This window comes from Mustela nigripes, chromosome 3, assembly GCF_022355385.1.
Source record: "Mustela nigripes isolate SB6536 chromosome 3, MUSNIG.SB6536, whole genome shotgun sequence".
NCBI classification, from domain to species: domain Eukaryota; kingdom Metazoa; phylum Chordata; class Mammalia; order Carnivora; family Mustelidae; genus Mustela; species Mustela nigripes.
This window is the reverse complement of record NC_081559.1, coordinates 33,499,475-33,521,752: the sequence shown is the minus strand read 5'-3', so window position 1 is coordinate 33,521,752 and position 22,278 is coordinate 33,499,475. Positions and strand designations below refer to the sequence as shown.

The 22,278-nt window shown below is 39.0% G+C and overlaps 1 protein-coding gene across 8 annotated transcripts in view; it reads left to right on the top strand.

Annotated features, from left to right (window-relative positions):
• The window catches only part of DOCK10 (dedicator of cytokinesis 10), a 269,317-nt gene that overhangs the window by 158,292 nt on the left and 88,747 nt on the right, over positions 1-22,278 (top strand). For all 8 annotated transcript variants that reach the window (XM_059393595.1, XM_059393597.1, XM_059393600.1 and 5 more), the window contains exons 5-11: positions 2,952-3,024; positions 3,304-3,426; positions 3,681-3,815; positions 14,466-14,649; positions 15,945-16,030; positions 16,298-16,381; positions 16,506-16,661. In XM_059393595.1, coding sequence (XP_059249578.1) covers positions 2,952-3,024; positions 3,304-3,426; positions 3,681-3,815; positions 14,466-14,649; positions 15,945-16,030; positions 16,298-16,381; positions 16,506-16,661 — 841 coding nt within the window. The remainder of the gene's footprint in view (positions 1-2,951; positions 3,025-3,303; positions 3,427-3,680; positions 3,816-14,465; positions 14,650-15,944; positions 16,031-16,297; positions 16,382-16,505; positions 16,662-22,278) is intronic.

Below are 22,278 nucleotides of genomic sequence, written 5' to 3'. Positions count from 1 at the left end.
TGGTTTGGATTAATTTATCCTACATACAGGAAGTAGCATTTTGGAAATAGGGCTTCTAATCCCACCTCTTGCCCTGTGTGTTTACGTGAGTAGCTGTTACGGATTTTGCTTTCTTCTCAGTACAACAGTGAGACTAGACTAGACTGTGGAGTTCTGGCATTTGTTTACAAATGTCTGATTACACACATATATAATTTAATAAAAAGCAGTATGCTGTTTAGTACATATTTAGACTTCAGTACAAACGTTCTGTTATCTTAGAAATTTTTGAGCTTTTTCGAACTTGCAGATAAGTCATGGAGGAAGAACGTTATATTATGTATATATGAATATGTTTCTGGAATTTGGAATAATGCACACCCATTTGAGTAAAGTTAATATACATCAATGAACAGACATCTATCACTTGCTTACCATGTGCCAGAAACTATGGTGGAGATAATCTTAGAATACACATTCCCTACCACCGTTCTTTCAAGTTCTGGCTTTTAAATAAGCCTGTTACCATTTACAACTACTTACCTATGGGCTTTGGAATTTTATATCAAGACTGCACAACCCACACAAAATAGATAAATAAATCAGGACTAGGGCTGAAGGAAGACCCCAGATAACATCTTTAATACCCAATACCAACGACTATATACCCCAGAATAGCTTTATTTTTCTTGGTTATTCATTTTGGTAGCAAGTAACTTACATTAATTTGAATTTATGAGATAAATTCACAATAGTAATAAGACCATTTTTAGAAACCTGTTTAACACATTAGAGGTGCATCTTAGGATATCAATCGCCAAAAAATGTGTTTTAGCATCACCAAAATGCCTTCAAAGAACAGTTTTAAATGCTACCATTTTGCATTCTTTCACTATGTCATCTCCTTGGTTACCTTGCCTATTATGATGCAATCAGCAAATGTGTATTGAGCTTCTCTACAGAAGGAAAAGACAAAGCTGAGGGAGGTGTAGGTGGAACTTCAGTGAAGGCCCTGGCTTTAAGAAATATGTCATCTGCCTGCTTCCTCCTCTCTCTCTGCCTGCCTCTCTGCCTCTACTTGTGATCTCTGTCTGTCAAATAAATAAATAAAAATCTTTAAAAATAAGAAACATGTCATCTGGCATGCCTTGGTGGTTCAGTCCATTCAGAGTCCAGCTGTTGGTTTTGGCTCAGGTCCTGATCTCAGGGTCTTGATCTCAAGGTTATGAGATCTAGCCCCGTGTAGGGCTCCAAGCTCAGTGGGGAGTCTGTTTGAGCTCCTCTCTCCCCCTCTCCCTCTGTCCCTCCCAATCATGCGCTTTCAACTCTCTCTCTAAATTAAATAAATCTTTTTTTTAAAAAAAGCAGAAACATGTAATTGGTGGAGGGTAAGACAGGTATGCAAGTAACAGATTTGGGTAAGCATCGCAACAGATGTGTGTCTGGCATCTACAGGAAGAGAGTCCTCATTTGTAGAGTCTAGGATGCCTTTGTGGAAACTACTTTGGGGGCATGAACACTTTTTAGACTACAGTGGAATATTATTTAGCCTTAAAAAGGAATGGAATCCTAATACATGCCATAACATGAATGAACCTTGAAAACATTTTACAGTGAGTGAAATAAGCCAGACATATACTGACACATATGGGATGATTCCACTTGCATCATGTACCCAGAGTAGTCAAATACATAGGGACAGGAAGTAGAACAGTAGTTACCAGGGGTGGGGGAAGGGAGAGATGGGCTGTGGTGAGGATGGTAACAATAATGTGAATGTACTTAGTGCCACTGAACTGGACACTAAACATAGTTAAAATCGTAATTTTCCTATTCTGTACTTTTTACCACACTTGGAAAAAATTCTCTTGTCAGGGAGAGAGACTGTGGCTCTGATCTCAGGCTTTTCCATTTTTAATAATGAGGTCAGTGTTCTTTCTTTGCTCCACCTTGCCCAGCTGTGAGCCGGGAACGGGCATGTTCGGGTCTTTCCCAGGGAAGGTAAAGAATATTTTGGACCCATCTGAATGCGTTGAATCCCTGTGTGAATCCAGTCTGGTAATTTTATGCATGCTTTAATAAAGACTCATTGGTCATGCCCCTTTCTATATAGAATACCATCAACATAGGAAAATATTTGTGATAGGAATAACTGAATGAGCACCCTGGGATTTTTTTCTCAATAGATTCTGAGGTTGCTTCTACACAATATAAATCACCCTGAAAAACAGAAGTGTTCCACGCAAATTCTGCATGTAGGGTTTTCTAGCTAGGTGTCAAGGAGCGCCTGAACCTTGGATACTGTTGATCACCCCTTCATTCAGCCCTGAGTTGTGAAATACAAACAAGCCAAGGGAAGTTTATTTTTGTCTTGTTTCACCATTTATAGTACCAGGTGCACACTCTTGCTGCTGTGGGCTGGTCAGCCTTCCAGTGCTGCCAAGGAAATGAACCAAGGAAATGAACACAATTGTATTCACAGTTGTGAACACAATTCCACGAAGTTAGGTGAGGGTGTTCTTTGGTGGAGACTTCGGTTAGGAGAACAGCGCACCCTAGTGGCCGGAGCACAGACTGGTTCTCAGGAACGTGGTTTTTCAAATGTTCATCTCCATAGCCTTAAGAGGTACCCTTAACATCGCTACTTCATATTCCACTGCAGAATGTGGACGAAGAAAAATAGAAACCACTAAACCTTTAAAACTGTCCTGCTTTCCTTCGTCTCCTTCGAGAAGATATGTGTCAATCTGAATAAATATTAACTCCGTGGTTTGAAAATAAGAGGTTTCTTTGCCTGAAATAAGATGTAATGGTGTAGGGGAAACGTTAATACTTCCAAAGGAAATAGGGCCCTCACTTGATTACGTTATTTTACATAAAAAGCGCAAGAGTTGTTACCCAGGGAATAGTGGAAAACGAAAGCCATGTCTCAAATGACAAATCAGAAACTGTTTGTTTGTTTTTCATACCAGAGCAGAATACAAACCAGAGAAACTTCCTTCACATTCCTTTGAGGTTGACCATGAAGATGCTGATAAGGATGAAGTAAGTACATTGTTGAAAGTGAAATGTTTAAAATGGGAGGATATTTAGTTCCTGTCTTTCACTAGAGCATTTCACATTCTGACCAGATTAACACATTCTGACCAGATTAGCCCTACTTGCATAAGGACTTTTCGTCCAAATGAGTCACATTTGTTTTGAAATGGAACAGGATTATTTAAGATGAACCAACGAGAGAAAGAGGAGGTTCATTTTTAAGTGCAGGGTCTAAGATCTGGGATTCACAAGATTGCAATCATGCCAACGGTGCTTCTTCTCCAGGATACCACCTCCCACTCATCATCTAAGGGTGGAGGGGCAGCGGGAGGAACCGGAGTTTTCAAGTCTGGGTGGCTCTACAAGGGGAATTTCAACAGCACCGTGAACAATACCGTTACTGTTCGGGTAAGGAGACATCAAGACTCATCTTTGTTTCTGCCAGTTTTCTTGACACCCCCTCCTTCGGTCACAGCACAGAGGAGAGTCATTTGCATTAGGTTTATGTTTCGTGTCATATTTTATTTATGAGAAAGGAGGATGCTGTTCTCTAGAACAGTGCCCTAGAAATGTAGCCCTCCTGAAGGAATTGGAAAAATTCTAATTTCTCAAATGGTGCACGGCAATTGGCACTACCTCTGTGTATCTTTTCCTTTATTTAGTCCTTCAAAAAGCGCTACTTCCAGCTGACTCAGTTGCCAGATAACTCCTACATCATGAATTTTTACAAAGATGAAAAAATATCCAAAGAACCCAAAGGCTGCATCTTTTTGGATTCCTGTACAGGTGTGGTACAGGTGAGTGGAAATCCCTCCTCCTCCTTGGGTTTTTTTTTTCCCCCCTCTCAGGTTTTTTAATCACAGTGCATTCATCCAGTCATCAGTCATTCATTCCATAAGAGTTTACAGAGTATCTGATATGACCCAAGAACTGGTCTAGACCTTAGGATTCAGTGGAAATTAAGGCAGCCTCACTTTCTGCTTTCACAAAACTCACTTTCCATAAAAGAAGAAAAACAGAAAATAAGCAAAGAAAAAAATCAACAGAATGGAATCCATTGGTGAAATCTGGAATAAAGTAAATAAATAGAGCTGTGGAAAGGAGAGAGACAAATGGCAAGGTTGGAAAGCAATGTTAATGCTGCAGAAGTGAGGAAAAACATTTTCAAAGAGAAATTATTTGATCTGAAAACTAAAGGATGACTAGGGCAGCAAGTGCAAAGGTCCTGAGGCAAGAGCAAGTTTGGTGTATTCAAGATGGGGGGAAATGACCACCTGTGTAGCTACAGTGTAGAGAGCCACTAAGCTAAAGAATTCAGTAAGATAATATGTAAACCATATAGTTCACTATACTACATAAGTACTATATTATTGGGTAATAATGAGAGAGTAAATTTACAGTGTACACATACATCATCTTCCTTCTGAAGGAGGTTTCCTTCAAAGACAAGGATTATATTGATTCCCAAGAACTTAATTTCAGAAACAAGACACAGTGCTTTTAATAGACAATGCTGTTCTGCGAACTCTTGGTCTTCAAACTGTCTTTCTTAGTATTCAATGTGACGAGGACCACCGTGGCAAAGGAAAGCAGAATAATTCCATAGACCTCTTTGGGACATCTTGCTTTCATTTATTCTTTTTGCTCTGATGAAATAAGTATCCTTATTCCTTCTTGCATAAAAATTAAAGCAACCAAATGTTATAGCAAACTCTTCTTGAATTTCACAGGAAGATACTGGCTCATTGAGCTTGAGGACTGTGTTTCTGGTCCCAGGCCACTAGGAGCAGATCCTTCTCTTCCCACCAAGCCACAGGCATTCACATAGCTTGCTCCATAGTTGGGATCATGTCTTGGATTAATACCAGCGGCGCTTGGATCTGCAGATGCAAAAATGGAGTTTTCTCTAGTCGCTTAGGCCTAGCCTTTTTCTGGATGGTTTATCTTTTAAAATCTGGAATTCCTCCAGAAAGTAATAATGCTGAACTTTAAAAGGAAAGAATTAATTAAGTGTTGCTGAGCACTAGGTTGGAAGTGAAAGATAATTGCATTTTAATGCAGACACCAGCTTTCCATATGGAAAGGGCAATAAGGGTCTAAATGGAGGGTGAAGATCGTTTTCCATTGTTGATCGCAAAGGAAACTCTTTGGCTTTAGAAATATCAAGTAAAACTTGAACAGTAGGTTAAAGATCAATGATTACATTTTATAGACATTGAACTAAAATATTGAAAATTGAATAAATAAAATTTAAATATTTTCTTTTCTATTTTTTCCTTCAAAGCTTGCTCTAGCAAATGCGTTATCATCTTTTAGAAAGTATCACTGTGGGCCAGGCTACATATTAAGCTTGCAGAGATACATATTGATATGATATTTTTCTTCAAAGAATCCTACAACTCCATGTTGTACCTTGGTATTCAAATACCAAGTATTCAAATACCTTGGCATTCAAATCTGACCTTCACTATTGGAACCTCTTCTCCATTTTGTCTTGGGCTGTGGTTCGGTCTCTGTTTAAGTGATGCCTTGGAGCTGGAGAGTGTCTCCTAGGAGAAAATACAGCTTGGGGTTCACACGGGTTTAGCGTTCAAATCCTGGTTTCAGCATTTACTGCTGGAGGCTTTGAGTAAGTTACTCAAGCTCTGAGCTCAGGTTCCTCATCGGTAAAAAGGAAAAAGGATCTAGGAGACAGTGTGTCCTCAGCCATTCTTCCCTAGTCTTTAACTAACGTGATTTCACTCCTTGGTGAGTCACAGGTAGAAACACACCAGGTGAGTTGTAATGCAAGAGAAACTTCATTTGCAGCAAATATGAAGATAATGAGGAATAACTTACAAAGTTGTGACTCCCCAGCAAGGATGAGTGGGTTTACTTTATTTAAGCTTAGGCTGAATGTTAGAAAGGAGAGCCTTGTCAATGTAGAGACAGATATAAGATCATGCAAGTGTCATAAGGGAACATGCCTCTACAAACAATGTATGTTATGTAAATGACATTATGCATTATGTAACTAATACATATTATATATGTAATGCATATATTACAATTACATAAAATGTAATTACATATTACATAAATTACATAAAACAATACATATTACAATGCATAATACAATTATGTAAATATAAATATACATTTTAATATTATAATGAGGAAGAAGTAGTTGTCGGTTACTCTAGGTCACTCCAAGGTCCATCTGCACAGGGGGGGTTGGGGGGTCAAGCTCAAACTGGTCTGTGCTTTTTGGGCTCCAGGAGTTCTTCATACAGGCAGCTACTACTTGTGGAGTTGTCTTGGCTTCCATCATGGGATGCTGTGTCCTTCAGGTCTTTTGCCTGAGTTAAGAGATGCCAGAAAAAGGAGCTTAAGGAAAAATGTGGGACAAGGTCAGGGGTATGAGCAAGTGAGCAGTGAAGGTCAGATCTGGCTGGTGATAGTCTTTTCTTTAAGTATAAAGGTCACAACTTTGAGAGATAGTCACTCAATGGTGGAAAGGCCTTCCTAGAAAAACTCAATTCACCTTCCTGAAATTTCTACCTAAATATGCTTACTTATTCATTTATTTTTTGTTCATTCATTCACTCATTAAACAAATTTATTTAGTCCCTCTGACATACTAGGAACTCTGCTCAAGCATTGCGAATTTTCTGCTGAAGTCATAATCAGAGAGAGACACAGGCTCATTCCTAACTTATACAGTGTCACAAAAGCTATAAAGGGCACCTACTGTTAATTGTTCTAGGAGCACATAAGAGTAATGAACTCTTTTGGGTCAGCCAGGGGGATTCCTCAAGTAGATTTTACACATTAAAGCACAAATGAATAATCCTACTTCATTTTCCAGGAGAGAGCCATTCAAATATTGGGAACATCCATTACATCTTTTAGAGTTCAGCTCTATACCTCCTCGTTTCTATTCCTCTTTATTAAGACCTTGTAGCCTTTTGTAGGGGGAGGACCTCCAGCTTCTTTAGATCACTTTGGGAAGATAGACATCTGGGTTACTTATCCCCTTGTATCTGGATCCTGGTTCTTACATATTTGCTTATAGCTCTTTTTGACTTAGGAGTTCTTACAACTGAAAGGAAGATTCTCAATGATGCACTCACTGCAAGTTTAGTCATTGCTATCACAAGCTCTCAGGTACAAAACGTCCCTGAAGATGAAACACATACACACAAAAACACAGAACAAATGAATAATAGAATGAGTCAGACTTATTTTGTCAAGAATCATAATCCATTTCCCTTGAATAAAATAGAAAAGAGGAACAAAGACCTTACCTCAGAAGTGATACCTACCATCTGTCATTCTAAGAAAGTCCAGACTCCTAAGAGTCTTAGTAAAACAAGCCATTTTCATTTGTTTCATTCACACTCAATCTATATCATTGTGTTCTACGAATAGCCCTTGGAATTCTGAGAAATATATTTTAAGGGTGACATCAAGTAGAGAAAGACTCGTAACCAGTAAATCTCTCAGAGATTTTTGGTGACGTTTATGAGTGGAAATTTTCTGGATCCTAGTTAAAAAAGAAAAAAAAATAACAGTAGTTTTCCACTGTATAATATCATCAAACAGTAATATTAGATCTGTTTATATGCTGTGCATTCCCAATCTGGAGCAGAACTTCCAGTTTTTGCTGCTTCCATTCTGATCTGATATGAAGGGATATTCAAGCCTCTGTGATCTTATCGTGTTCCTTCAAAGTCTTCATACTCATTCATCTACTGGCCTACCCATCCATCCACTCAAGGTCCTACAGTTATGGAAGAAAATGAATGAATAGTCCAAGAATTCCATCTGCTAGGTTTCCTACCTCAACATTAATAATGACTGATGTCACTTGACACAGGCTTAAATGGGACTGAGGCTGCCAAACACTGCTCCTTTCCTCCCAGTGCTGAATCTGCCACTTGTGGATATAGATTCCAAGACAATTGCCTTGAGTCCCCTGGGTGGCTCAGTCAGTTAAGCATCCAGTTCTTGGTTTTGTGTCAGGTCATGATCCCAAGGTCATGAGATCAAGCCCTGTGTAGGGCTCTGCACTTAGTGCAGAGTCTGCTTGAGATTCTCCCCCTCTCCCTCCCCTTCTGTCCCTCCCCCAACTCACACACACATGTGCTCTCTCTCTCTGTCTGTCTCTCAAATAAATAAATAAATGAAATCTTAATTTAAAAAAAAAAAGACAATGGCCTCATGGGCTTGACCAAAGTCTAGAAACTCAGATCCATTCTGCAGCTCAGACAGCCCGCCACACGAGGGAAGTAGGTCAAGGTGCACGCAACAGGGCACAGCGTGGACTGTGCAGATCTATATTGGGCTCGTCCACAGAAAGGGAATCAAATTAGGAGGGGAAAATGGAGTGTACCTGCCAAGGGAAACAAATCTAGAAACTACGTATGACCTATAAACCTCCCATTAACAAAGTCAGGCTCTGCAGAACATCATTTCCGATGAAAACAATAAAAACCAGAATGACACTTATACTTTTCTTCATCTATATGCTATTTGACAACAGTTGATGAAACATGCATGGTTATTATCCCACTGGATTAAAATAAAACTCACGGAGCTAGAGTGGCTTTCCCAAACCACAGAGCTAGTAAATGGAAAAATTAGGTTTGAAGTAGAGGAACGTCCAAAAGCACCAAAAGATGCCCAAGGGGGCACCTGGGTGGCTCAGTCATTAGGCATCTGCCTTCGGATCAGATCAGATCCAATCCGATCTGATCTGTGGGGCTGATCATCGAGCCCCACATTGGTCTACCTGCTCAACAGAAAGTCTGCTTCTCCCACTCCTACTCCCCCTCCTATGTTCCTTCACTTGCTGTCTCTCTCTCTGTGTGTGTCAAATAAATAAATAAAATCTTTTAAAAAAAAATTAGGATGCCCAAGGAAATGGTCAGTCATCCTACATCATGTGGGCATGCCTGCATACATACATCTATTTTCCTGCAAGCCACATAGACAGAAGAAACACTAAAAAGATAAGCTCATGCATCATTTTAAGCCATGAGGTTTAAATGCAGGGTTTATTTCAGCAAATATATATTGAAAATTTTGCTGTGCAAGGCATTGTGGGAAAGCCAAATATGGATCAAATGCAGCTCTTGTCTTCAAAGAGCTCCCAGCCTATGGGAGAGGATGTGCAAGAAAAGAAAAAAGAAATACACACATGCAGATACAGAGAGGGACATATCTCAATAGATTCTGAAAACATATGCAAGAATATAAATTGCATGTATCATGGCATGAGGCTTTATGATGTTATATATAGTCATATACATATATGTAAAGTATGCTGTATTTCTGCTTATTTGTTTACTGGCATTCTATAACACTAGTATGTAAGTTCAGTGAGGGCAAGTGCTTTACTTGAAATTTTCTAACACTATGTCTCTGGTACATAGAAGGTGCCTAGTGCATTTTTGTTGAGTGAAATTAAATTAATAAACATGCAGAGAATGGGAAAGATTCTATAAATGGTATCCACCAACCCCAGTAACCTGTATGTGACATATGTGTTTCTTTTTAAAACCGTTCTTTTCTTCCTGCAAAATTCTGCAGAAGTTGCTAGTAACACATTGGAACAACGGCATGATGGAGTATTTTGTTTGGATAACTTCCTTTGACATTTGGTTCTCCATCGCCTTTGGTGGCTCTGTTGGAGTATCTATTCTGGAACCTTTCCAGATGAATATTGCAGAAACAGTGTGCTACCACTCATGAGACACATCAGAGCGTGTTAGGGCATATTCGCAGTTTCCTGTTCTTTTTTTTTTTTTTTCCTTTAAAGATTTTATTTAGTTGACAGAGATCACAAGTAGGCAGAGAGGCAGGCAGAGAGACAGAGGGGGAAGCAGGCTACCTGCTGAGCAGAGAGCCGATGCGGGACTCAATCCTAGGACCCCAAGATCATGATCTGAGCTGAAGACAGAGGCTTTCACCCACTGAGCCACCCAAGCGCCCCAGTTTCCTGATCTTTATCAAGCTGTGTAGATGGACTGTGGTGGGCTTGAGTACACAAAGTAGTTGCATCTACCACAAAGGACACTGTTTTCAGGGATACAGGAAAACTGGGGGAAGAACAAAAAGAACGTGAGTATTTCTGGATTACCGCTGTAATGACGTAACAGTTGCATTTTGAGATTATTAAACTGTCTCAAGGATTTTCTATTTTTGTCCATTCTTTTTTGTTATTTTGTATGCCATTATCTTAGAGATCACAGAGAGTGAGATAGGAAACCACTTAGGGCATCATAATCTTCCCCAGCATAAACTCCTCTACATTGCAAGTAAGTAGTTCGATTTTGCCCTAAATAGAAAAAGATGATTTGGGTTTTGAGCAGCTGCAAATGGAATATTTATTTCACTAATAAAAATCTCTTTTTGAAAAACAAGGGCTTGGGGCGCCTGGGTGGTTCAGTGGGTTAAGCCTCTGCCTTCAGCTCAGGTCATGATCCCAGGGTCCTGGGATCGAGCCCCACTCGATCAGGCTCTCTGCTCAGTGGGGAGCCTGCTTCCACCTCTCTCTCTCTGCCTGCCTCTCTGCTACTTGTGATCTCTCCCTCTGTCAAATAAATAAGTAAAATCTTAAAAAAAAAAAAAAAGAAGAAGAAGAAGAAGAAAGGAAGAAGAAGAAAAACAAGGGCTTGTTAGACTTTGCTCAAATTTTTACAAAATTTTTTTTTTTAAGATTTTATTTATTTATTTGACAGACAGAGATCACAAGTAGGCAGAGAGGCAGGCAGAGAGAGAGGAGGAAGCAGGCTCTCTGCTGAGCAGAGAGCCCGATGCGGGGCTCGATCCCAGGACCCTGGGATCATGACCTGAGCCGAAAGCAGAGGCTTTAACCCACTGAGCCACCCAGGCGCCCCCAAAATATTTTTTAAAATATTGCTGAAGTTGGCAACCATAATCAATTTTTTTGAAATACAGAATGCCATTTAGAAAATCAAGTTCTGTCCACGTTTTGTCATGTTTTCTATCTAGAATTCTTTTAGTTCCTTGTCATCTGCATTTGAAAGCAGGTTGCAACTCAATCCATTTTAATTAATATAATTAATGTAAACGTTTTTACATAGCTTTGCATCTCCCTGTCCACATTACTTACAGCATGAGATTAATTAAGCAGATTCTTTCATGTGTTTGTTTTCAAGACAACACTGAGATTTGCTTGCATTTTGCTGTACTTAGCAATATTCTAGCCAAAGCCATGTCCTGAACTCTGAGCATTCTGACTTCTTTCTCTTCTTGTTGTTTTGTAAAGGAAAACTGTGTCTTCTTTTATACTTGCTCTCAGCCAAGTTGTCTTTGCCCTTAGACCTTCTGTGTGGGTGCAGAATGCACATAGCTTTATGGACTTCCTTCATCAGAACTCCAGACACGTGTGGCAGGGTGTGCAGAGGGAGTCTGCCCACACCACCTGCGAAGACCGTAGCTTCTAAGAATTGGCATTCTGAAAGAAGCTGTCTAAATGTTTGCTTTTGCACACTAAACTCTAGGGCCATAACTGTCTTTCTGGCAACCTCCACTGTGTTTACACTACAACCAAAATGATCTAAAAATGCATCTCTGGCCTTTTATCAGTCAAAGTCAGCCTGTCTTCTGCTCTTACAGAACCCAGAGGGTCCTAGGAGAATAGCAGTATTCTCATGTTGCAATAGGATTCCTGTTCTCAAGAAGAATTTTTATACCTTCATTTTATACCTCATCTTCAACACATTCACAGATCTTCCAATTTCACATTTGTGTAATTCACTGGTTGTCTCCCCTGTTCTGGCAGGGTAGAGACTGTCTGTTTTTGTCCAGCACAACCCATGAACCCGATAGACAGCACTTTATGAATGAATGCTATCACAGCACTGAGCACTGAGGGTAACCAGCCAGCCTCTGCCCTTCTCCAGCTCACAGACTATTAAAAGAGCCAGCCAGCAAGTGAGTCATTACAAGGCAAAGAGATAATAATACTTGAAGATAATACAGAAAAGCATGAGCTGGAGCCAAGAGTTTGTCCTTGAAAGAATCTAGAAAGTGGCACTTAAGCTATGAAGTTCTACAGTGAGAATCACTGCTACTTTTTAAGCTAATTCTTTCTCCTTCGGGGCCTGAATTTTTTATTTTCTTGAGCCATATGTGTTCCTCCTGTCTGTTCTCAGCATGTAGAGAATCTATGAGATCCCAGGCCATGACCGTTTGGTATGCCCTTGGTTTGCCAAGGAGGGGGCAGGGAAGGAGAATAGCATCTTGGCTCCTGGGTAACCTCAGTAGGTATTAGAGTACATAGAGGTCATTTCCCTTCTCTGCCACTTGTTACCTGCAGAATCCCAAACACATTTTAACTTATCTCCCCAAGTCTCCATATCATTCTATGTTAAATGGAATAATACAATTTGTCTCACAGAGTTGTTACAGGACTAAGTGGAATAATGGCTGTGAATGCCCAGCATGGTACCTGGCATCTAGATAACCAGTGTTTAGTAAGTGTCATATTTGTGGTAGTAATCATGATACTGTGGAAGTGGAAGGGAACAAGTTATTTTAGGATAGTCTCTGAGAACATTGCAAAGAAGATATTAACAGAAGGTTATTAAAAATTGTTTTTTTCTTGCCACCAAGAATTATCAAAAAGAATTTTTTACTTTGATATTTAGCCATAATCTCACAGTATGGCAATACTCTCATCTTACTATTCGTCTCCTGTTTATATTTTACTTGGTTATGTAGCCTTCACTCAGTTAAAATTGTGGGTGCCCTAATGGTTTCCTAGCAGTATGGGTAAGAGATCATTACCTGTATCAGAATTACCTGAAAGTGAATTAGAAATGGACTAGGAAAGTGCTCTTGTAATTTGCTCCTGTATTCCCTCCACTCTCAGTGGGCTTCTCCCGTTGGAACAGTTGACTCTTTTGGCAGATTTCAACTTGGATGCCCCTTCCAGGGAAGAAGTAGCTACTCAGAAGTCTGAAGTAGCTACTCAACCCCTTAGCCCATTTTCATTCTCTGAACAGCACAGATCTCTGTTTTCCAGTTTGTTTATTCCTTTCATTCACTGTTCCCTACAAATGTCAGTTCCCCAAGAAGAGGAACCAATCCTATTCCATTATAAAAGGTGACTATTTTGAGCCCACTTGGTCCTGAACCCTCCTCTACAATAGCACAGGGTATAATGGTGAGCAGAACCGGCCCTGCCCTCCTACATGCAGCCATGAGGGAAACACATGTTGGTCAAAACAGACAAATGAAAATGAGTTAGTATATCATTCCAAATTGGACTAAGTGCCCTGGAAGACAAGAACCTTGTCCTAACAGAGGAATTTGGGAAGGTTTACTTGAGGAAGTATAACTTCATTTGAGATCCGAAGAGTGACTACGATTACCCTGAGTAGATGAGGGGCAAACATGGTGCTGATTGTGTGCAAGCATACGCATAGGGGAGGGGCTGCTTCGGGCCTTGTGACAGCAACACAGCTTGTGACAGGAGCACATTCAGGAACTAGAGCAAAGCCTCATGGGTTCATCACCAAAGGCGAAGTAGAGATGTGAGGTTGGAGAAAAATCTGGAGATTGATGGAAAAGCCAGAGCCACAGAAGGAAATGGAGTGCCCTGTCACGTGGATGTCATGTCTTTTATTTTTTTTTTTTTAATTTTTTATTTTTTATAAACATATATTTTTATCCCCAGGGGTACAGGTCTGTGAATCACCAGGTTTACACACTTCACAGCACTCACCAAATCACATACCCTCCCCAATGTCCAGATGTCATGTCTTTTAAAGCCATTGGACCAGATGAGAGAGAAAAGGAGTCTGAGGCAAAGCCAAAGTCAGAATTAAATGTCACCAAGTTAAGGAAGAGCCAGTAAAGATGACCGAAAGTGGTGGCCAGTGAAAAAGAAAGAAAACCAGAATTGAGTGTGGTCATGAAAACCAGACACAGACGGATTTCAAGAAGGAGCAATTGGCCACCATGTTAATTCAACTGAAAAGTCAGGAAGATGCAAAGAAAGGAATGTCCCTTGGATAATATAGCAGCATAGAATTTGTTAATGACCATGACAAGTGCTGTCATGGGGTATGACAGGGCCAGAAGCCCAAATGGAGTGAGTAGTGGACAGAACACAGGAATGAAGAAGTGAAGGTAGAAACTCAAATCAACCATCTGAAGTTTAGAGTATATTCCCACAGGTATCGGAAGAAGAAATTTTGAAGCACCATGCTCATCCAATCAACAAAAACCTAAATAAAATATCTATCTGTATAAAAAGCCGTGAAAAATAACAAACAAAACAATTCATACCTAGCCAAATTTTTCTCTTGATCTTTATGTTACTCTCCTGCCTGGAACCGCTTTGGAAGCGTGACCCCATAAAAAAAGGTCTTTCACTCTCTAAGACTTATTATCTTGTGTTTTTTCTTTCTTTCTTTCTTTTTATACCACAGAATAACAGATTAAGAAAATATGCCTTTGAATTGAAAATGAATGACCTAACCTATTTTGTCCTGGCGGCGGAAACAGAGTCAGATATGGATGAATGGATCCACACCCTGAACCGCATCCTGCAAATCAGTCCCGAGGGGCCCTCTCAGGGGAGGAGAAGCACAGAGCTTGCAGAACTGGGGCTGGGTGAGAGCAGATGCCTCCACTTCTACTTCCCTTCCTTTGTAAAGTGTGACCCATGCATCTGCCTTCATTTAAACTGCTAGTAACTGTGGTAGTTGTCAGGTCCCGCTTATCCATCCCTGAGCTATTTGCTCCAGAAAATCACACCTAAATCTTGACTTTTAGTGAATAGTGAGGGTCACCACACACAGGTATGATTTTGAGTTTACTGGCAATGATTTGAGGATAGAAGTCATTTGTCAGTAGTATTAAAATGTACCCAAGTGTGATGGGAGGTTCATGTAGATGGGGTAGTTGTGTTTCATAGCATTTAATTTAACTGGATTGAATTAACTAAGATGATATTATATAAAGACAAATTTATATTACATCCTTTTAGTTGAAAGATATTTTTAAAAAAAGGAAGAAAGATATCTTTCATGAATGCTTTTTGACCATACTGAGATCAGCTTATATGTGACAGTTCCATAAAGTTTGCACAGTACTCAAGATCTTTATAAGATAAAAAAACTTTTCTTTTTCCCATCCTTATTACATCTTAAGATTCTAATTCATTCTACGCAAAGAAAAGAGAGCAAGAGAGAGGAAAGGACAGGGGATGAGAAAGGTAGAAAAACAGGTCTCTCCCTGCGTCGTAGACATGTGACCTATGAAAGACAAATTTACCTTCAGAGTTGGTTGCTCCTCCCAAAGGAAAACTATTTTAAGTCCTTTTGCCCGGCACTGTGGGATGTTAGAAACCAGAGTCTCTAAATTCTAGTAGTCTAAATATCATATGAAAGAGGCATGGGGTCATGAGGAAGAAAACTGAGGTTGACTTTAACACAACTACTATATACTGTGGTGGGTGTTCTACATTCATGATTTACTTAGTAATGATCAACAAGAATATCAATGTTTACAGAATTTTAGAGAGTTTAACTAACCAAAGCTAGAATGCAAGTTTGACATTGATGGCCTGAGAGTCAGAATTATCAAAAATGTATACACGTATAAAACATTTCAGTATGCATTGATGAGGTAAGCCATGACAACCCCAGGTATAAAGGTAGTATTAGAAGGATCAAGAGTTCTTATGGGCTCAGGATGGTGTCATGGAAAGAATCCCAAAATGACCATCAGGAGGTCTGATTTCCAGGTCCAGATCTTATAAGTGTATAGAGTCCTACAGCCAAGGTACAATGAAGGCATCTGCTCACTAATATTCACCCCGCATGCAGTTTTGATATGTCACAGCCTAGAGTAATGTATGATTAATAAGTATTACTTGGTAACTTCTCTTGGTGTATCTTTTCAAGATTCGCTGGATAATTCTATAACTTGTGAATGCACGCCAGAGGAAACAGAGTCTTCAGAAAACAGCCTACACCCAGACTTCGCAAAAGTAATAAAGCTGACATTTTGCTATGCAAATAAATTTGAATTACTTATTAGTTATTGCTTTCGTGAAAAAGATGGAAATGCTGTATTTTAAGATTTAGACTAAGACAAACAACACTTAAAAGCATGTTTTGATAAGATTTGCTGAGTGTTGATGGAGGATATTAAAACAGTGTAATAATAAGGAACAATTTCTTGCCCATGTGGATGGGGCCGAGCTGTAAGTATCTGGATACTTAGCTACCAAGAGCTAACACAGTTTTCTCCGTAGTACCTCACAGAAACTGAAGAGACTGTCAAAACAACTCGAAATATGGAGAGGCTAAATCTGTTCTCACTGGATCCAGATATAGATGTAAGTCAGAATTCTTTCTAAGCAGATGTGAACTTGATCCACACACGTGTGTGTTATGATTAAGAATTCTTTTATTTTCTGTGATGGGTGTTCGTTGAGAAAGACCTTCAACATTTTCTTTCAGACCTTGAAACTTCAGAAAAAAGACCTTTTAGAACCTGACTCTGTGATCAAACCGTTTGAAGAAAAAGCTGCCAAGAGAATCATGATCATTTGTAAAGCTCTCAACTTAAATCTTCAGGGTTGTGTTACGGAGAATGAGAATGATCCGATCACGAATGTAAGTTTCCTCCTGTTACATCCTATAAGGATCAGCCAACATCACACCCACTGTGCCCAAAATCTTTTCTGTTGCTGATAATTCCAGGCACTGAGTTCATACCCTCTGTTCTCTGAAGGAGTATGAGTGACAGTATTTTCCACATCAGGAAAGTGCACAAATTCTGAAGTGGAGTTGTGAAAATATTCCCATAAAACGTTCTTTTTGCTTTAAAGAAGAAGCATCAAAGGGATTTCATTTTAGGGCCCTTTCAATTAAATCACGCAGTGGTTCACAGTTTCCTATGATATTATTTGTACTTGAGATGTTTTTTTTTTTTTTAAGATTTTATTTATTTATTTGACAGAGAGTGATCACACGTAGGCAGAGAGGCAGGCAGAGAGAGAGAGAGAGAGAGAGAGGAAAGCAGCTCCCTGCTGAGCAGAGAGCCTGATGCAGGACTCTATCCCAGGACCCTGAGATCATGACCTGAGCTGAAGGCAGTGGCCTAACCCACTGAGCCACCCAGGAACCCCTCAAATACATAAATCTTTTTTTAAAAAAAGAAGAAAATAAAAATCACACCTAATCCTACTATCAATAATAATCAGTGTTATTTATTGGCATGTTCCCTTTCATTATTTTGTAATGCTTTCCATTTTAATTTTTCATGAATCATCCTTTAATTATCATCTTTCACCTTAAAGAAGAAAATTTATTTCTAGATCCATGATATGAGCCATATTTGCTTTTAGAAGACAGAACAGATACAAGTTTTCTCTGCTTATTGAGTACATGCAATCCCACACACATCTCTATATGTAGGATGCTTGTTAGTTGTGACTGTGAGTGGCTGGCAGGGGGGATAAACTCTTCCAGGAAACTTTCATACCTGCTGCCCTTGGGTCTACAGGCAACACACGAATCCTCTGAGCTTTCTTTACCCTGTGTTAGCGGGAAAAGCTATGGACCTCAGATTTAATGAGGAGAACCAAGGGACCTGTGCCTCTTTGGGGTCAGAATGGCCGACCTTCTCCCTGATGAGTTCTGCCATGCTGGGCAAGTGGCTTGCCCTAACCCTTGTCTTCTGTAAATAAGATAGCAGTAACTATTTCGGATGATTATTGTGAGAATTAAATGAAATAACATACGGAAAGAACTTAGATAATACTTGGTGGACAGAAAACAGTGATTGCGTATTAATTGTTATTTCAATATGTGGGAAAAGGCCTTGAAATTTGTGAATACTATTTTGAGTGTTCCTTGTGAGAATCTTGTTGATAAATGAGATAAAATCGAAAGGTGTCACCAGTAAGAATCTTGCCCCAGAATGAAACTTCCTCCTATTTTATAACTGTAATTGTGCACTAGGTTTTTGGATAAATGTGATCATTCTGGAGGTCACATTTATTTATTTCTCAGCCAATACTTAATCAGTATACCTCCTGGGAGACAGACTTGTTCAAGAGACTGGGGAACAGCAGGGAACAAAATAACAAACCCTCTGCCCTCTTGAAGATCAATTCTTTTTGGAAATAACAAACAGTATATTAAAAAAAAAAAAAAAGGACAAGTAAATTTACCCAATAATCACATCTTGTTCACAGTTCCTTAAAATGAATCAGTATGACAGATGCAATACAGGGGAATGGGGAGACAAGTTCTTCTGGGTGGGGTGGTCATAGGAGGCCTCTCTCAGGAGGTGATAGTTGAACAGAGACATAAAGGGTGAGAAGGATAAAGGGTACAGGTCAAGGAAAAATATTCAAAGTAGAAGAAAGAGTAAGTGGGAATACCCTGAAACCACTAAGTCTTAGCAAGTTCTAGGAACACGAAGCATGTACTGAGGAGAAGAGTAGACCAGGACAATATGGGAGGAACAGTACCAAGTAAAATAATGTGAGGTACAGGCTGCAGTGAAGAATTTGGATTTATCCTGAGTGGAGGCTAGAGTGATTTAAAATACTTTCAAATGGTGTGGTTCAATTTCTGTTTGTTTGGCTTTTTTTTTTAAGATCCCATCAGAAAAAAAAAAAAAAATGGATTGGAGGAAATACGAGTTGACTAGGGAGAGTAGATAGGAGGCTATCACCATAGTTCACTGAATGCTTTAGACTAGGACTGCAAGAAAGAAGGAGAGAAATGGACGGATTTGACTGATGTTGCATAAACTGAATCAACAGGTTTCTCTAATCCATTGGATATAAGGATAAAGGGAAAGGATGAGTCTCTGGTTTTTGCTGTGAACACTTCTATGCATGATGGTGCCATTTACTAAGAAGACAAAACTAGATGAGGACAGATTTGGGGGATATTGGCCAAGAATTCCATTGTGGGCATGTGAGGCTGGATATCCAGTAGAGATGTACATTGGGCAGATTCAAAAACAAGTTTAGAGTGCAAGGGAGTGGCCATGAATGAGACATAAACTTAGAAGTCAGTGACCTGGAGGGACATATTTGAGGATTTCTGTGTGCATAGAAAAAGGGCCAGAAACAAATATTTAACAGATGAATAGAGGAATGACCAAAGAGGCCTAAGAAGAAACGGCCATTGAAATAGAAATAAACCAGAAGAGTGGGTCCTAATGCCAAGGGAGAAAGTGTCACCCGTGTGGAATGGGCTAAGGACCTGAGAGTAACAGCAAGCCAGAGAAGAGCCCCGCAGTTGTGACCACATGGAGGATGCCAAGGACTATGGTGGAGAAATTTCCATGGAATGAAAGGGTTAGAAGGAGGATCAAAACATACTTTCATTCAGGATTAAAATTAAAAAAAAAAATAGAAAGACTAGAAACTTGTTTCTTGAAACTACTTGGAAATATCAAGAAAACAGAACCCAATTCCTACTGGCATTTAACCATCTTGTTAAATAAAAATAAATGTTCTTCAGCTTTTGGTTTTTGGTGTTTGTTTGTTTGCTTTTAACAAGGCACAATCTTAAGTGTGATTAAAAGATCCAGTTTAGAAAGTGAAACTTGAAGATAATGCGTGTTTCTTTCCAGCATGGGCAAATGACTCCTTCCATATGGATTCCTTTCCCTATACTAGAACTCATATACAGAAGTGTAATGTTTGTATTTGGGCCAGTCTTGCCAGGCACAAGAACATGCCCGAGTTCAGAACCCGCATCAGAATAACCTTTTATGTCTTTAAATCCAAAGGGACAAGTTGATTTGAGATGGTTTGAATGCCCATATTGTTTTTCATTTATTTTAAAGTTGATACAAATGTTTAAAAAATTAGAAAATGGCTTGGTAAAAAAATAATTTCATCGTGCTTATAAACAATAATACAAAAAACTAACAAAATAGCCTCACCTAAACTCCACAGTAATTTTTTATGTAATGGCATTGTCTTTAAACATTTCTGTATATTATTCAGTGACATTCTTTTGTTAATGTAACTGTTTTTAAACTCATCATTTTTAATTCTGTGAGCGTATTTTTAAGTTAATCGAAATATTTCTCCAGGTTGCCGAAGAACCAGCTCCTGTAATTAATGAATGAGTTTCTGAAAAGACTCCCTCAAAGAACTTTTCCATGATGAGGAAACAATATTTGACAGCATGTAATCTTTTAGTCAGTCCATTGAAAACCAAATCCAAGTTGATGGTTTCTAGTATAAAATATTTCTTTGCAAATAGCAATTGATTCCAAAAATCTGAACAAATAAACTTGCTTCACAGCAGAGTTACTTTAAAATTTTATGTCCTTCATTCTTTTAAGAAAATACAGAATTCTAAACATAAGAAGCCTATGACTTAATTTGTTAGGCTTTCAAGTGTCTGATTAAACAAATCCTTATTGAAAAGCCAGTGGTTCAAAAAGTAAGATTTGACATTTAAGTTGAAAAGATGGATTGGAAGAAATAAATGAATCTCCGTATGAGCTTTAATTTCTTATGGATTATCAAAGTGGGTAATTTATTTCCATTCACCAAGCAGAAATGAAAATCAAAATGCCCCAATTCATGAAAAATAATAGGTTTTTTTTTTCCTTTGACCTTCAATGTGTTTTGGAGCTCCTACCTGAGTTATTTTCATGTAATTTTTGCATTTTCAACTCTTGGTAGATGACCACTATTACAAACCAAAAATTTTTCTCACCTAAATTAAAATGGTAAAATATAAAACTTTTACTTTTTAATTAGCTTATTTTTAAATAATTTATTGAATTTCATTTTATATGTGTAGTTCTGTTTCTAATAGTAAGGGACCTGGCAAGTACTGCTAATACTAAGGAATTACACTAATAGCCCTGTAATAAGCTAGCCATCTTACTGTGTTTTGAAGCATATGAGATACCTATTAAACATTCAGTACAATCCGCAGCATGAGTCTGTACAGTGATGAACATAATGTGATTTTTGTATGTAACCTGCTTGTCCACAGAACACCTGCTGGTAGGCATCCATTCAAAATTAAGTAGCATAAGCAAAAGTAAAAATGTTTTTCGTAAGTATATTCCATTTTTAGAAGCCCATAGTTAATTATGCACAATTAAATCTATTTGCATGTTTATAATTATATGTGTGTATATGTACATATGCATGATATGTATTTAATTACATGTGCATATATTTACTTCAGTCCTTGTTTCACTTAATTTCTGTTGCATTTGATGGTTGTCTAGTTGAAAATCCCTTCTTTCTTGAATCTTTCTTTGATTTCTATGATACTCTGCCTATATGAAAATTGCTGTTTGCTCTCTTTAAATCTCCCCTTCTACTCCCCAGTCTCTTTAATAAACTGCTTTCTCTTCTCCATCTCAATCCTTTGCATGCTGATATTTCCCAAGATGTCATTCTGATTCTCTTCCCTTTATCTCATGGCTAGACAAGAGCCCACATACAAAACTGTCAAGCCCAGTTTCCTTGGCTGAGCTCAAAACTCAACTGTGATTGGAATGACCTGTAGATGACTCTGTACGTACCATCCAGCACTCACCTCTGTACGTTTGTCGTATATATTAGTGAATGACATTGACATCCACTTAGTTTGTTATGTACTCAAACCTAGGACTTTTCTTTTATTCATGTGTGCCCCTGTGAACACCTCTCTCCAGCCAACCAGGACACCCAGTGGACTTCTGCATCCTTTGATTGTATCTCCTTAATATTCCTCGAATGCATCTCCTACAAATTCATCCTTTCGTGTTCTTTATGTTCTTTCATGAATTTATGGCTTTGCACATGTCATTCAACCAATCATAGATGTCCCTTCTCATCACATTTTTACCGGAGGTCCTGGGATTAAGCCCCCCCCCCATGCTAACTGGGAAGCTACATGCTCAGCTGGCTACCTGATCAGCTGTGAGTTGGCTTCTCCCTCTCCCTCTGCTCCTCCCCTCCACGGCTTCCATGTGCACTTTCTCTCATTCTCTCAAATAAATAAATAAAATCTTTAAAAAAGAAAAACTCAACCAAGAAACTTCCCTCTGCTTTCCATCTTCCATTCTCTTCCCATTTTGTCTTTATTTCGCATCTTCCCTTCTCTTCTTAGCATGGCAGTGAGAGGTGGAGGGGCAGTCACACAGAGCCTTGGAGCATACAAGAACTCCACATGATAAGGGGCAGAAAGCCATGTGAAGGCACAGAATCCTTGCACATGGTCTTGCCAGGATCTGGGACATTTGGCA